We start from the raw sequence: 14782 nt of genomic DNA on the forward strand, positions 1-14782 counted from the left end.
GTGTGTACAGTGTAGTTTGTTACTGATGTAGTTCACTGTAGAGGGAGTGAGGAGCTGTGTGTGTACAGTGTAGTTTGTGACTGATGTAGTTCACTGTAGAGGGAGAGAGGAGCTGTGTGTGTACAGTGTAGTTTGTGACTGATGTAGTTCACTGTAGAGGGAGTGAGGAGCTGTGTGTGTACAGTGTAGTTTGTGACTGATGTAGTTCACTGTAGAGGGAGTGAGGAGCTGTGTGTGTACAGTGTAGTTTGTGACTGATGTAGTTCACTGTAGAGGGAGTGAGGAGCTGTGTGTGTACAGTGTAGTTTGTGACTGATGTAGTTCACTGTAGAGGGAGTGAGGAGCTGTGTGTGTACAGTGTAGTTTGTTACTGATGTAGTTCACTGTAGAGGGAGAGAGGAGCTGTGTGTGTAGACTGTAGTTTGTGACTGATGTAGTTCACTGTAGAGGGAGCGAGGAGCTGTGTGTGTACAGTGTAGTTTGTGACTGATGTAGTTCACTGTAGAGGGAGAGAGGAGCTGTGTGTGTACAGTGTAGTTTGTGACTGATGTAGTTCACTGTAGAGGGAGTGAGGAGCTGTGTGTGTACAGTGTAGTTTGTGACTGATGTAGTTCACTGTAGAGGGAGCGAGGAGCTGTGTGTGTACAGTGTAGTTTGTGACTGATGTAGTTCACTGTAAAGGGAGCGAGGAGCTGTGTGTGTACAGTGTAGTTTGTTACTGATGTAGTTCACTGTAAAGGGAGCGAGGAGCTGTGTGTGTACAGTGTAGTTTGTGACTGATGTAGTTCACTGTAGAGGGAGAGAGGAGCTGTGTGTGTACAGTGTAGTTTGTGACTGATGTAGTTCACTGTAGAGGGAGCGAGGAGCTGTGTGTGTACAGTGTAGTTTGTGATTGATGTAGTTCACTGTAAAGGGAGCGAGGAGCTGTGTGTGTACAGTGTAGTTTGTTACTGATGTAGTTCACTGTAGAGGGAGCGAGGAGCTGTGTGTGTACAGTGTAGTTTGTGACCGATGTAGTTCACTGTAGAGAGAGCGAGGAGCTGTGTGTGTACAGTGTAGTTTGTGACTGATGTAGTTCACTGTAGAGGGAGCGAGGAGCTGTGTGTGTACAGTGTAGTTTGTGACTGATGTAGTTCACTGTAGAGGGAGCGAGGAGCTGTGTGTGTACAGTGTAGTTTGTGACCGATGTAGTTCACTGTAGAGAGAGCGAGGAGCTGTGTGTGTACAGTGTAGTTTGTGACCGATGTAGTTCACTGAAGAGGGAGCGAGGAGCTGTGTGTGTACAGTGTAGTTTGTGACTGATGTAGTTCACTGTAGAGGGAGAGAGGAGCTGTGTGTTTAGAGTGTAGTTTGTGACTGATGTAGTTCACTGTAGAGGGAGCGAGGAGCTGTGTGTGTACAGTGTAGTTTGTTACTGATGTAGTTCACTGTAGAGGGAGTGAGGAGCTGTGTGTGTACAGTGTAGTTTGTGACTGATGTAGTTCACTGTAGAGGGAGAGAGGAGCTGTGTGTGTACAGTGTAGTTTGTGACTGATGTAGTTCACTGTAGAGGGAGTGAGGAGCTGTGTGTGTACAGTGTAGTTTGTGACTGATGTAGTTCACTGTAGAGGGAGTGAGGAGCTGTGTGTGTACAGTGTAGTTTGTGACTGATGTAGTTCACTGTAGAGGGAGTGAGGAGCTGTGTGTGTACAGTGTAGTTTGTGACTGATGTAGTTCACTGTAGAGGGAGTGAGGAGCTGTGTGTGTACAGTGTAGTTTGTTACTGATGTAGTTCACTGTAGAGGGAGAGAGGAGCTGTGTGTGTAGACTGTAGTTTGTGACTGATGTAGTTCACTGTAGAGGGAGCGAGGAGCTGTGTGTGTACAGTGTAGTTTGTGACTGATGTAGTTCACTGTAGAGGGAGAGAGGAGCTGTGTGTGTACAGTGTAGTTTGTGACTGATGTAGTTCACTGTAGAGGGAGTGAGGAGCTGTGTGTGTACAGTGTAGTTTGTGACTGATGTAGTTCACTGTAGAGGGAGTGAGGAGCTGTGTGTGTACAGTGTAGTTTGTGACTGATGTAGTTCACTGTAGAGGGAGTGAGGAGCTGTGTGTGTACAGTGTAGTTTGTGACTGATGTAGTTCACTGTAGAGGGAGCGAGGAGCTGTGTGTGTACAGTGTAGTTTGTTACTGATGTAGTTCACTGTAAAGGGAGCGAGGAGCTGTGTGTGTACAGTGTAGTTTGTGACTGATGTAGTTCACTGTAGAGGGAGAGAGGAGCTGTGTGTGTACAGTGTAGTTTGTGACTGATGTAGTTCACTGTAGAGGGAGCGAGGAGCTGTGTGTGTACAGTGTAGTTTGTGATTGATGTAGTTCACTGTAAAGGGAGCGAGGAGCTGTGTGTGTACAGTGTAGTTTGTTACTGATGTAGTTCACTGTAGAGGGAGCGAGGAGCTGTGTGTGTACAGTGTAGTTTGTGACCGATGTAGTTCACTGTAGAGAGAGCGAGGAGCTGTGTGTGTACAGTGTAGTTTGTGACTGATGTAGTTCACTGTAGAGGGAGCGAGGAGCTGTGTGTGTACAGTGTAGTTTGTGACTGATGTAGTTCACTGTAGAGGGAGCGAGGAGCTGTGTGTGTACAGTGTAGTTTGTGACCGATGTAGTTCACTGTAGAGAGAGCGAGGAGCTGTGTGTTTAGAGTGTAGTTTGTGACTGATGTAGTTCACTGTAGAGGGAGCGAGGAGCTGTGTGTGTACAGTGTAGTTTGTTACTGATGTAGTTCACTGTAGAGGGAGTGAGGAGCTGTGTGTGTACAGTGTAGTTTGTGACTGATGTAGTTCACTGTAGAGGGAGTGAGGAGCTGTGTGTGTACAGTGTAGTTTGTGACTGATGTAGTTCACTGTAGAGGGAGTGAGGAGCTGTGTGTGTACAGTGTAGTTTGTGACTGATGTAGTTCACTGTAGAGGGAGTGAGGAGCTGTGTGTGTACAGTGTAGTTTGTGACTGATGTAGTTCACTGTAGAGGGAGTGAGGAGCTGTGTGTGTACAGTGTAGTTTGTTACTGATGTAGTTCACTGTAAAGGGAGCGAGGAGCTGTGTGTGTACAGTGTAGTTTGTGACTGATGTAGTTCACTGTAAAGGGAGAGAGGAGCTGTGTGTGTACAGTGTAGTTTGTGACTGATGTAGTTCACTGTAGAGGGAGCGAGGAGCTGTGTGTGTACAGTGTGGTTTGTGATTGATGTAGTTCACTGTAAAGGGAGTGAGGAGCTGTGTGTGTACAGTGTAGTTTGTTACTGATGTAGTTCACTGTAGAGAGAGCGAGGAGCTGTGTGTGTACAGTGTAGTTTGTGACCGATGTAGTTCACTGTAGAGAGAGCGAGGAGCTGTGTGTGTACAGTGTAGTTTGTGACTGATGTAGTTCACTGTAGAGGGAGAGAGGAGCTGTGTGTGTACAGTGTAGTTTGTGACTGATGTAGTTCACTGTAGAGGGAGCGAGGAGCTGTGTGTGTACAGTGTAGTTTGTGACCGATGTAGTTCACTGTAGAGAGAGCGAGGAGCTGTGTGTGTACAGTGTAGTTTGTGACCGATGTAGTTCACTGTAGAGGGAGCGAGGAGCTGTGTGTGTACAGTGTAGTTTGTGACTGATGTAGTTCACTGTAGAGGGAGAGAGGAGCTGTGTGTGTAGAGTGTAGTTTGTGACCGATGTAGTTCACTGTAGAGGGAGCGAGGAGCTGTGTGTGTACAGTGTAGTATGTTACTGATGTAGTTCACTGTAGAGGGAGTGAGGAGCTGTGTGTGTACAGTGTAGTTTGTGACTGATGTAGTTCACTGTAGAGGGAGTGAGGAGCTGTGTGTGTACAGTGTAGTTTGTTACTGATGTAGTTCACTGTAGAGGGAGCGAGGAGCTGTGTGTGTACAGTGTAGTTTGTGACTGATGTAGTTCACTGTAGAGGGAGCGAGGAGCTGTGTGTGTACAGTGTAGTTTGTGACTGATGTAGTTCACTGTAGAGGGAGCGAGGAGCTGTGTGTGTACAGTGTAGTTTGTGACCGATGTAGTTCACTGTAGAGAGAGCGAGGAGCTGTGTGTGTACAGTGTAGTTTGTGACCGATGTAGTTCACTGTAGAGGGAGCGAGGAGCTGTGTGTGTGCAGTGTAGTTTGTGACTGATGTAGTTCACTGTAGAGGGAGAGAGGAGCTGTGTGTGTAGAGTGTAGTTTGTGACTGATGTAGTTCACTGTAGAGGGAGCGAGGAGCTGTGTGTGTACAGTGTAGTTTGTGACTGATGTAGTTCACTGTAGAGGGAGCGAGGAGCTGTGTGTGTACAGTGTAGTTTGTGACTGATGTAGTTCACTGTAGAGGGAGTGAGGAGCTGTGTGTGTACAGTGTAGTTTGTTACTGATGTAGTTCACTGTAGAGGGAGCGAGGAGCTGTGTGTGTACAGTGTAGTTTGTTACTGGTGTAGTTCACTGTAAAGGGAGCGAGGAGCTGTGTGTGTACAGTGTAGTTTGTGACTGATGTAGTTCACTGTAGAGGGAGTGAGGAGCTGTGTGTGTACAGTGTAGTTTGTGACTGATGTAGTTCACTGTAGAGGGAGTGAGGAGCTGTGTGTGTACAGTGTAGTTTGTTACTGATGTAGTTCACTGTAGAGGGAGCGAGGAGCTGTGTGTGTACAGTGTAGTTTGTTACTGATGTAGTTCACTGTAAAGGGAGCGAGGAGCTGTGTGTGTACAGTGTAGTTTGTGACTGATGTAGTTCACTGTAAAGGGAGAGAGGAGCTGTGTGTGTACAGTGTAGTTTGTGACTGATGTAGTTCACTGTAGAGGGAGCGAGGAGCTGTGTGTGTACAGTGTGGTTTGTGATTGATGTAGTTCACTGTAAAGGGAGTGAGGAGCTGTGTGTGTACAGTGTAGTTTGTTACTGATGTAGTTCACTGTAGAGAGAGCGAGGAGCTGTGTGTGTACAGTGTAGTTTGTGACCGATGTAGTTCACTGTAGAGAGAGCGAGGAGCTGTGTGTGTACAGTGTAGTTTGTGACTGATGTAGTTCACTGTAGAGGGAGCGAGGAGCTGTGTGTGTACAGTGTAGTTTGTGACTGATGTAGTTCACTGTAGAGGGAGCGAGGAGCTGTGTGTGTACAGTGTAGTTTGTGACCGATGTAGTTCACTGTAGAGAGAGCGAGGAGCTGTGTGTGTACAGTGTAGTTTGTGACCGATGTAGTTCACTGTAGAGGGAGCGAGGAGCTGTGTGTGTACAGTGTAGTTTGTGACTGATGTAGTTCACTGTAGAGGGAGAGAGGAGCTGTGTGTGTAGAGTGTAGTTTGTGACCGATGTAGTTCACTGTAGAGGGAGCGAGGAGCTGTGTGTGTACAGTGTAGTATGTTACTGATGTAGTTCACTGTAGAGGGAGTGAGGAGCTGTGTGTGTACAGTGTAGTTTGTGACTGATGTAGTTCACTGTAGAGGGAGTGAGGAGCTGTGTGTGTACAGTGTAGTTTGTTACTGATGTAGTTCACTGTAGAGGGAGCGAGGAGCTGTGTGTGTACAGTGTAGTTTGTGACTGATGTAGTTCACTGTAGAGGGAGCGAGGAGCTGTGTGTGTACAGTGTAGTTTGTGACTGATGTAGTTCACTGTAGAGGGAGCGAGGAGCTGTGTGTGTACAGTGTAGTTTGTGACCGATGTAGTTCACTGTAGAGAGAGCGAGGAGCTGTGTGTGTACAGTGTAGTTTGTGACCGATGTAGTTCACTGTAGAGGGAGCGAGGAGCTGTGTGTGTGCAGTGTAGTTTGTGACTGATGTAGTTCACTGTAGAGGGAGAGAGGAGCTGTGTGTGTAGAGTGTAGTTTGTGACTGATGTAGTTCACTGTAGAGGGAGCGAGGAGCTGTGTGTGTACAGTGTAGTTTGTGACTGATGTAGTTCACTGTAGAGGGAGCGAGGAGCTGTGTGTGTACAGTGTAGTTTGTGACTGATGTAGTTCACTGTAGAGGGAGTGAGGAGCTGTGTGTGTACAGTGTAGTTTGTTACTGATGTAGTTCACTGTAGAGGGAGCGAGGAGCTGTGTGTGTACAGTGTAGTTTGTTACTGATGTAGTTCACTGTAAAGGGAGCGAGGAGCTGTGTGTGTACAGTGTAGTTTGTGACTGATGTAGTTCACTGTAGAGGGAGTTTGTTCACTGTCTGAACAAAAAGAGAGCAGATCTCCTCCTGATCCTTGACGTAAACAAAGATTATAAATAAGTTAATGTGCCATTTAACTGAGTGAATGTGCCATACTCAGGAGCTACAACTTCAAAACAATCTTGGAAATTCTGTACTCAGCAAATTCGGACAAAGGTCCTTTAGGGACGTCCATGAAAGGATGAGGTCATTAAGGAGAAAGACTTTCTGAATCAGACTAGCACACGGAGAGGAGCCAGAAGGCTGAGTCTGACACCAGCCGAGCGGACACACTGAGTCATCTCCCAGCCCGAGGTCGACTGTCTGCAGTGTGATGTTCCTACACACACACACACCCACATACACACTAGACACACTGTTCCCTGGCTGTCTTAAAGGAGACATACTCTCCCTCTTCTTCACAGTGGAACACAGTTCTGTTTCTTAATGAAACATCTTGTCATATGTTTTGTTCAAAACCCCACAAACCCCACAGCAGCATTCTCCCACTGTCAGCACATTCAGCGCTTGTTCCTTTAAATGATAATGAGCCGCTCGCTGTTCACCCCGACCCCGAGCGCACAGCAGTGAGCTCTGGTTTTTAGCCATTCTTCTCCGTTCTTGTTTTCTCTGTTTTTACTCAGTGCTCTTATTTTTCCGTGCTCGTTGTGGCTGTTCTACTGCTTTTAACCTTGTCTTTGCGCTCTCACATAAACACAGGTCGGGCGCTGTGATTGGACAGACTTAAACGAGGGGGCGGGGTGATTCTAAAGTCTCTGCACTTGACGTGCTTTCTATGTTTTCTGACTGAGGCTGCGCACAGAAAACTGACTGGGGGTCTTGTTTCACAGTGTGTGGGTTGGTGGATTTCATATGTCGCTTTAAAAATTGGGAGCAGGGTTGTTCTGTAATGACATGGTTCCTGACATTGTACCAGCCCCTGAACTAACTCCACGTTTCAGGGTGGGTTCTACTGCACACAGATACACATCTCTACTAAATATTTTGTGAATTTTATCAAAGCAATTGCACAACTCACTCGTAGAAAGTGGTCCAGCCGATCTGGATGCTCTTGGTGGCGAGCAGGCCACTGTTGCCGTGGTACGTGAAGAGCACCAGCTCTTGGCCTTGAGCCGTGAGGGTCTTCAGGCCTCCGTTGGTGCCGATGGTCAACCAGATCACCTGGTTGTCTGGTGCCACGATTCGTACAGGCATCCGGTTGGGGTCTCGCCGGACCCTCAGCGTGTTCCCGTTGCTATCGGTTACGGCAGTGACGTCATTCTCGTTGCTGTAACTGAAGTTGTACTTGTAGTCTCCGGTCACCAGGCTCATGGTGAACTGATGCGTACCATTAGCGTCAAACACGTAAAGCTCTTGTGAGGCTGGGGATGCCACTTCATAAAGTCCTGAAGACCCCTGAGGCGGACGGTTCCTGGATATCGCCCGGATCCGGATGTTACCTAAATCCGCCACATACAGGGTCCCATCTGGAGAGACCACTAGAGAGGACGGGGCGTTCAGACGGGCGTCTTTAGCGTAGCCATCTCCCATCAGGTAGCAGTCACAGTTAGCGTCGTTCTTGCAGTCACACTCGGACGGCGCCCCCGCCAGGTGGGAGATCTCACCATCAGTGCTGACCTGGGGTGGACAAGGATAGGTTAAATTATCTTTATTAATGATTATTAATAAACTCCAATAAATGATCACTATCAGCTACCTGTCGAATGCGGTTGATCTTCTTCTCATCCGTCTCCGCGATGTACAGAACGCCACTGAAAGACAGAGCGATGGCAGTGGCTCCCTCTAGTGTGGTCTGGATGGCGCGCTTGCCCAGGCTGTACTCGATACCCGGGACCTGGCAGTGCATGGGCCTTCCAGCTACAATCCGGACCTGCCGGTTCTCCGTGATCTGGAGAACCACGTTATTGTCCAGAACATAGATGGAGTTGTCCATGGGGTTAATGGCCAGGTCAGTTGGCCACTCCAGACGCACCTGCGGAAAGAAAAGTGAGGGGGTCGACAGGGGGGTTATGTAATGTTTTACAAGAGAACGTTTTTTCACTGTTTGCATATATATATATATATATATATATATATATATATATATATATATATATATATATATATATATATATATATCACTGTCACAGCTCCAGGGACCTGGAGGTTGTGGGTTCGAGTCCTGCTCCGGGGTCTGTGAGGAATGTGGTGTGTTCTCCCTGTGTCTGCGTGGGTTTCCTCCGGGTGACTGTCTGTGAGGAGTGTGGCGTGTTCTCCCTGTGTCTGCGTGGGTTTCCTCCGGGTGACTGTCTGTGAGGAGTGTGGTGTGTTCTCCCTGTGTCTGCGTGGGTTTCCTCTGGGAGACTGTCCGCGAGGAGTGTGGTGTGTTCTCCCTGTGTCTGCGTGGGTTTCCTCCGGGTGACTGTCCGTGAGGAGTGTGGTGTGTTCTCCCTGTGTCTGCGTGGGTTTCCTCCGGGTGACTGTCTGTGAGGAGTGTGGTGTGTTCTCTCTGTGTCTGCGTGGGTTTCCTCCGGGTGACTGTCTGTGAGGAGTGTGGTGTGTTCTCTCTGTGTCTGTGTGGGTTTCCTCTGGGAGACTGTCCGCGAGGAGTGTGGTGTGTTCTCCCTGTGTCTGCGTGGGTTTCCTCCGGGTGACTGTCCGTGAGGAGTGTGGTGTGTTCTCCCTGTGTCTGCGTGGGTTTCCTCCGGGTGACTGTCTGTGAGGAGTGTGGTGTGTTCTCCCTGTGTCTGTGTGGGTTTCCTCCGGGTGACTGTCTGTGAGGAGTGTGGTGTGACACTGGGGAAATGTCCCCAACACTTTCTGAAACAGCTGATTATGATCAAGTGTGAGTCTGGCCATTTGTCTAATATCCTCTGGTCCATGTTCCTGTCTCCAGCACGGAAATTTGACTTTTTTTCACAGCAGGGGGACCGTATCTCTCCATTTCTCCTCTCATTGCCCACTAGCATCTCAACACAGAGCCACAACAGACACAGAAACAGAGAGCCCTACCCTAGTACATAAAGTTTTGAGTATATTTCCATTGTGGCCACCAGGGGGCAGGCAGAAATAAGCTACTAATATCAGCACGTGTGTGTGTGTGTGTGTGTGCTAGGAGCTAGACAAGGATAATGTGAACCAGCATTTAATTTCCATCATCCTCGTCATGGATTAATCTGTTTCTATATTTAAACATATTTAGAGGTCAGCGGTATAAACAAACACAAACACACACACACACACACACACACACACACACACACACTTACTGAGACTTGTTCACTTATGCTTGAGAGTCATCTACCTCTGTCTCTCTACTTCTCTCTCCATCCCCCCTTGTTCCTTGATGCCAGAGCTCTGTTGTGACACTGATGAAGAAGAATCCTTTTCTTCGAAGCTTTAATACATTGTGGGGCTCAGCTTTATTTCATTTTCTCGTCAGAGGGCCATTTATTTTGCAGCGGGATGAAATTTCTCAAAGCCGCAGAAAGCACACGTCTGACTCAGACAAACAACAACAACAACAACAACAACAACAACAAACTTCCAACACGGCCTTGGTGACGGGGCCTTCTTAAACAAAGAAGGTGAACCGGGTGTAGTAACACGGGAACATGAGAGGTATCAGTGTGTTTAAACACCCGGTTTCACTCTTTTATATCTTAAATATAAGGTAGTAAACCTTCACACACAGAGATCACGACCTCGTATATCCGAAGTAGAGAAACACAACACATATCAATGGAAGATAATGTAAGATTTCATTTTGAGCCCCGGCATTAGAGACAGCGGGGATCCTGAGCTTTGAAGAACAGGGTTAAAAGGGGGCTAACAAAGTATGCAGAGCAACAGATGGACTACAGTCTGTAACTGTAGAACTAAACAGTGCCCTGATAGAGTGGCGGTTCCTGCCAGATCTCTTGGGGGGTTGCGATAACATTAAGGTGACTTGTTCACTGCACAAATTAATGCATCTAGACAACTGGCACATTGCGCTGTACAAATTAATCAGGAATCTAACTTGATAGTGTCACCTAATGTTGAAGAGTTTTATTTTTGTGGTCACCTCGTGTAGAAATACCACCAGTAACCACTAGAGTCATAAAGCTTTCTCTTTATATACAGACTATACAGTGTTTATTCAGAAGTTCTTTAATAAAATTACTTTGCCCCTACAGCAAATCAATAATCAGCTGTGGTCATAAACAAATAAATTATCATTAAGTCACCCTCACATTTGTTTTAAAGAGAGACCAGCTTTATCACGACTCGTATAAAATGTTTCACTCCTTCAGTCTTCAAATACTTTATTTTAGAAGCAGGAGTTCCAGAATAAAGAGTAGCGTGTAGTGGGAGTCGTATTGACCAGATCGCTTGCTGCCCTCTCTACACAGCTCTGGCTGCTCTGGGGTTCTGTACAGTGCTGTGCCCAAAATTAATCAGTGCATTCAATCACTCAGTCACTATATACTTCGCTACATAGTGAACCATGTAGGGAATAGGGTAAGATGCCATTTGGAACACGCCTCACCTTGTATATGTTGAAAGCAGGTTGGGACATGCTCCCGGAACCCACTGAGAATGAATTGAAGGCTCTGCAGCTCTAAAAACAGAGCCTAAATATGAGAGTTTATGAGAGGACCCTGGGACAATTTATATACCATCTTGAAATTCCCAAAAAATAGGCGGGACTGTATGGAACAAAACCTAACACTGATTGGACTGTGATACTTAGAGGCGGGACAAACCATCTGGCAGAGCTTGGCTGAAACAGAGCCATGGATTTTTACTGTAGTAGAATGAAGAAGAAAATAATGGCCCTTTCCCTTTTGCTGGTGCACCTCCCCATCACCCTAAGGAACAAACCTCCCCCCTGCCCTGATATGAATTTAGAAACAAGAAAATGGCTTTAAAGCAACACTAGGTAAGATCTGCTATTTTTGCTCCTGGGCTCCACCTACAGTTGCAGAGTGTAATTCACTTTTACAGCATTGTCCTGAAATCAAGGGGCGAAGGGATGGGAGGTGGTAGTGGTTACCTACCCTCTTCCCAAAGTTACATAGTGCAGTTTCTGCAGTGCTGAACCCTGAGAAGCAACAACACAGGCTTTATTCTCACTATTACAGCTCCGTGGAATATCACAGTGATTCTGAAGCTGTGCTTTTAAGGTGAAATTACTAATTAGTTTTGCTTTAATGCTATGGCTGATTGGTCTTCATGGTCTCGTTACAGTGAGGGAATGCTCTGTAGGAGTGAGTTGTGATGAAGTGTGAATGCACTTCGCTCTCGATGATCGTCTCTTCAGGGTCAAACACCGTCACGTCACATATCATCGTCCAAATAATTCAGAAGTGAGGTGCATTACGGAGGGAGAGAAGCTGTGGGCGAATGGTTAAATCATGACCACACCACAAACGACAGGAGACTCGGAATGAAATGTTCCTTCACTAACAATTAAGGTCAAGGGTTGTGTAACCTCTCTCTCTTTCTCTGTTTCCCTTTATGTAGTCTCTCTCTCCATTGTCTCTTCAAACTCTAAGTCTCTTTTTGCTTCTACCCTCTGTCTTTTCTCTCTCTCTCTCCTCTTTTCACTCTCACTCTCTACCTCTACCCTCGCTTGTCTCTTACTCCTTTCTTCCTTCTCTCTTTTACCCTCTTTTTAACAGGTCAGAGGTTGTATAACCACTCTCTCTCTTCTACCCGCCCCACTCTACTCTCTGGGACTCTCTCTCTCTCTCTCTCTCTCCACTCTGTCTCTGCATGTCTCTCGCCCTGTTCTGAACCCCTGCCCTGCCAGTGCCTGAGGGTTAAGTGTCTTTGAGGAGCATTAAAGTCTAATGCCTCTCAGAATAAAAGCTTTCTGCTCATTCTGGCTCTGACTCCGCCCACTGCATTATTCATGAGCTCCTGCCACTTCTCTCTCTCTCCCTCGCTAAAAGTACTTGACCGTTAACACGGGGTCAGGCTGCGAGGGTCCGGGGAGAACGAGCACTTTAGAGCAGCTCCAGAGAATTTCACTCTCTCTATCTCTCTCTCTGTCTGTCTGTATCTCTCTCTCTCTCTCCTCCCTCTTTCTCTCTCTCTCTCTGTGTCTCAACTCTCTCTCTCTTTCTCCTGTCTCTATCTCTCTCTCTGTCTCTCTCTGTATTTCTCTCTCCTCTGTCTCTATCTCTCTCTGTCTTTCCTCTCTCTCTCCTCCCTCCCTCTCTCTGTATCTCTCTCTCTCTCTCTCTGTATTTCTCTCTATGTATTTCTCACTCTCTCTGTGTCTCTCTTTTTCCTCTCTCCCTTGCACACTCTTTCTGAGTGAGTTCTCCTATTTGTGAGGACTTCAGGAGCTGCACTGAAGGCCCTGTGCTACAGTGAACCTGTGCTAAGTTAATTAATATCTGCATTATAAATGAATAATAATGAAATAATGAAGTGTTGATGACTGACTGTAGAAAGGTAAACTTGTGTCAGAGGGAGCTGAAAACAGACAGACAGCACATGAACTATTTGGATTATTGAGGTCAGTGTGTGTGTGTGTGTGTGAGTGTGTGTGTCTGTGGAGGATGTTGTAAATCCCACCGCAGCTGACCCACCTGCAGGAGCGGGACTTACGGGACATGATTAAGTAAGGAACTACAGCTTTGCATTGTGGGGAAAAACTTCCTAGTACTTCCTAGTGTGTGTGTGTGTGTGGGGGGGCAATGTATAAGAGGTGTGTGTATATCCTGAGCTGTGTATGGTATGTTCTTAATGATGCACTGCAGGGCCTGCTGGGTATCACTGAGGCTGATGGGATATGTGTGTGTGTGTGTGTGTGTGTGTGTGTGTGTGTGTGTGTGTGTTTGTAATATATCAGAAAAATATTTGATTCATTCCTGTCACATTCATTCAATGTTGTTACTACATTATTATCTCTATACACAGATCAGCCAAAACATTAAAACCACCTCCTTGTCTCTACACTCACTGTCCATGCTCTCAGCTCCATAGTCCACAGGAGCACCGCGTAGTTCTACAGTTACAGACTGTAGTGCATCTGTGGCTCTGCATACTTTCTTGGTCCCCTTCCCCTCTGTTCCTCAGCGCTCAGGACCCCCACAGAGCAGGTGTGATGTGGTGGTGGATCATTCTCAGCGCTGCAGTGACACTGACGTGGTGGTGGTGTGTTAGTGTGTGTTGTGCTGGTGTAGAGTGGATCAGACACAGCAGTGCTGCTGGAGTTTTAAACTCCCTCAGTGTCTGGACTGAGAACAGTCCACCGACCAAAAACATCCAGCCGACAGCGTCCTGTGTCACTGATGAAGGACTAGAGGACGAGCGACACACACTGTGCAGCGACAGATGAGCTACTGTCTCTGACTCCATCTACAAGGTGGACCAACGAGGGAGGAGTGTCTCACAGAGTGGACAGAGAGTGGACACAGGGTTTAAAAACTCCAGCAGCACTGCTGTGTCTGATCCACTCTACACCAGCACAACACACACTAACACACCACCACCACGTCAGTGTCACTGCAGCGCTGAGAATGATCCACCACCAAAATCATTCATGGAGCAGGGTGAAAGAGGCTGATGAAGTATGCAGAGCAACACATGGACTACAGTCTGCATCTTTACATCTACAAAGCCCCTCTCCACCTTCTTCAGACAAAATAAATCCCAGAGACTCAGGTCAGAGCCTCACTGTCAGACTCTGCTGGTGGATCAGACACAGCAGCGCTGATTACATCACATCATTAAACATATCCCATTTCTGCCCAGTTCTGTAAAGCATCACTTTCCTGTTGTTTTTAAAGCCGCCTCTGTTTTGTTGAAGCAGCGGAGTGTGAAGGTTGTGGACCAGACAAGGATTTATGAAGTTCATGTGGAAATATTAGACGACTTTATCGGACGCGAGGCTTTGTCTTTTGTCCAGTAATAAAAACATCATCAATCATTTGGCTCAAAGCTCAGAAGACGACCGCCTCCATCCAGCTGACTCTCTCTCTCTCTCTGTCTGTCTGTCTCTCTCTCTCTCTCTCTCTTTCCCTCTGTCTGTCTGTCTCTCTCTCTCTCTCTCTCTGTCTGACTCTCTCTCTCTCTCTCTCTCTCTCTCTCTCTCTCTCTCTCTCTGTCTGACTCTCTCTCTCTCTCTCTGTCTGACTCTCTCTCTCTCTCTCCCTCTGTCTGTCTGTCTCTCTCTCTCTCTGTCTGTCTGTCTCTCTCTCTCTCTCTTTCCCTCTGTCTGTCTGTCTCTCTCTCTCTCTCTCTCTGTCTGTCTCTCTCTCTCTCTCTCTCTCTCTCTCTCTCCCTCTGTCTCTCTCTCTCTGTCTGTCTCTCTCCCTCTGTCTGTGTCTCTCTCTCTGTCTGTCTCTCTCTGTCTCTCTCTCTCTCACTCTCTCTCTGTCTGTCTGTCTGTCTCTCTCTCACTCTGTCTGTCTCTCTGTCTCTCTCTCTCTCTCTGTCTGTGTGTGTATTTATTAAAGCAGAAGGACAAACTAGTCCATCTAAACACTTTATACATTTTTGGCACATTTATAAACTGCAGAGTAACACGCTATTAACGTTAAATAACAACTTCAGAACCATGGACGTCATTAGGTCTGTTTAATGGTGGCTGTAGCCCCCCCCCTCAATCTTTTATTGTCAAAGTTGGTTGTCTCTGACTCCATATGAACCATGTA

General features: G+C 46.9%; 1 protein-coding gene across 1 annotated transcript in view; it reads right to left on the minus strand.

Moving 5' to 3' along the window:
- Positions 1 to 14782, minus strand: part of tenm3 (teneurin transmembrane protein 3) — a 128814-nt gene that overhangs the window by 33159 nt on the left and 80873 nt on the right. The window contains exons 22-23 of the mRNA XM_066678290.1: positions 7846 to 8121; positions 7168 to 7766 (exon numbers count right to left, since the gene is read on the minus strand). Of these exons, the coding sequence (XP_066534387.1) occupies positions 7168 to 7766; positions 7846 to 8121 (875 nt within the window). The remainder of the gene's footprint in view (positions 1 to 7167; positions 7767 to 7845; positions 8122 to 14782) is intronic.

This window comes from Hoplias malabaricus, chromosome 8 (assembly GCF_029633855.1).
Source record: "Hoplias malabaricus isolate fHopMal1 chromosome 8, fHopMal1.hap1, whole genome shotgun sequence".
Lineage (NCBI taxonomy): Eukaryota > Metazoa > Chordata > Actinopteri > Characiformes > Erythrinidae > Hoplias > Hoplias malabaricus.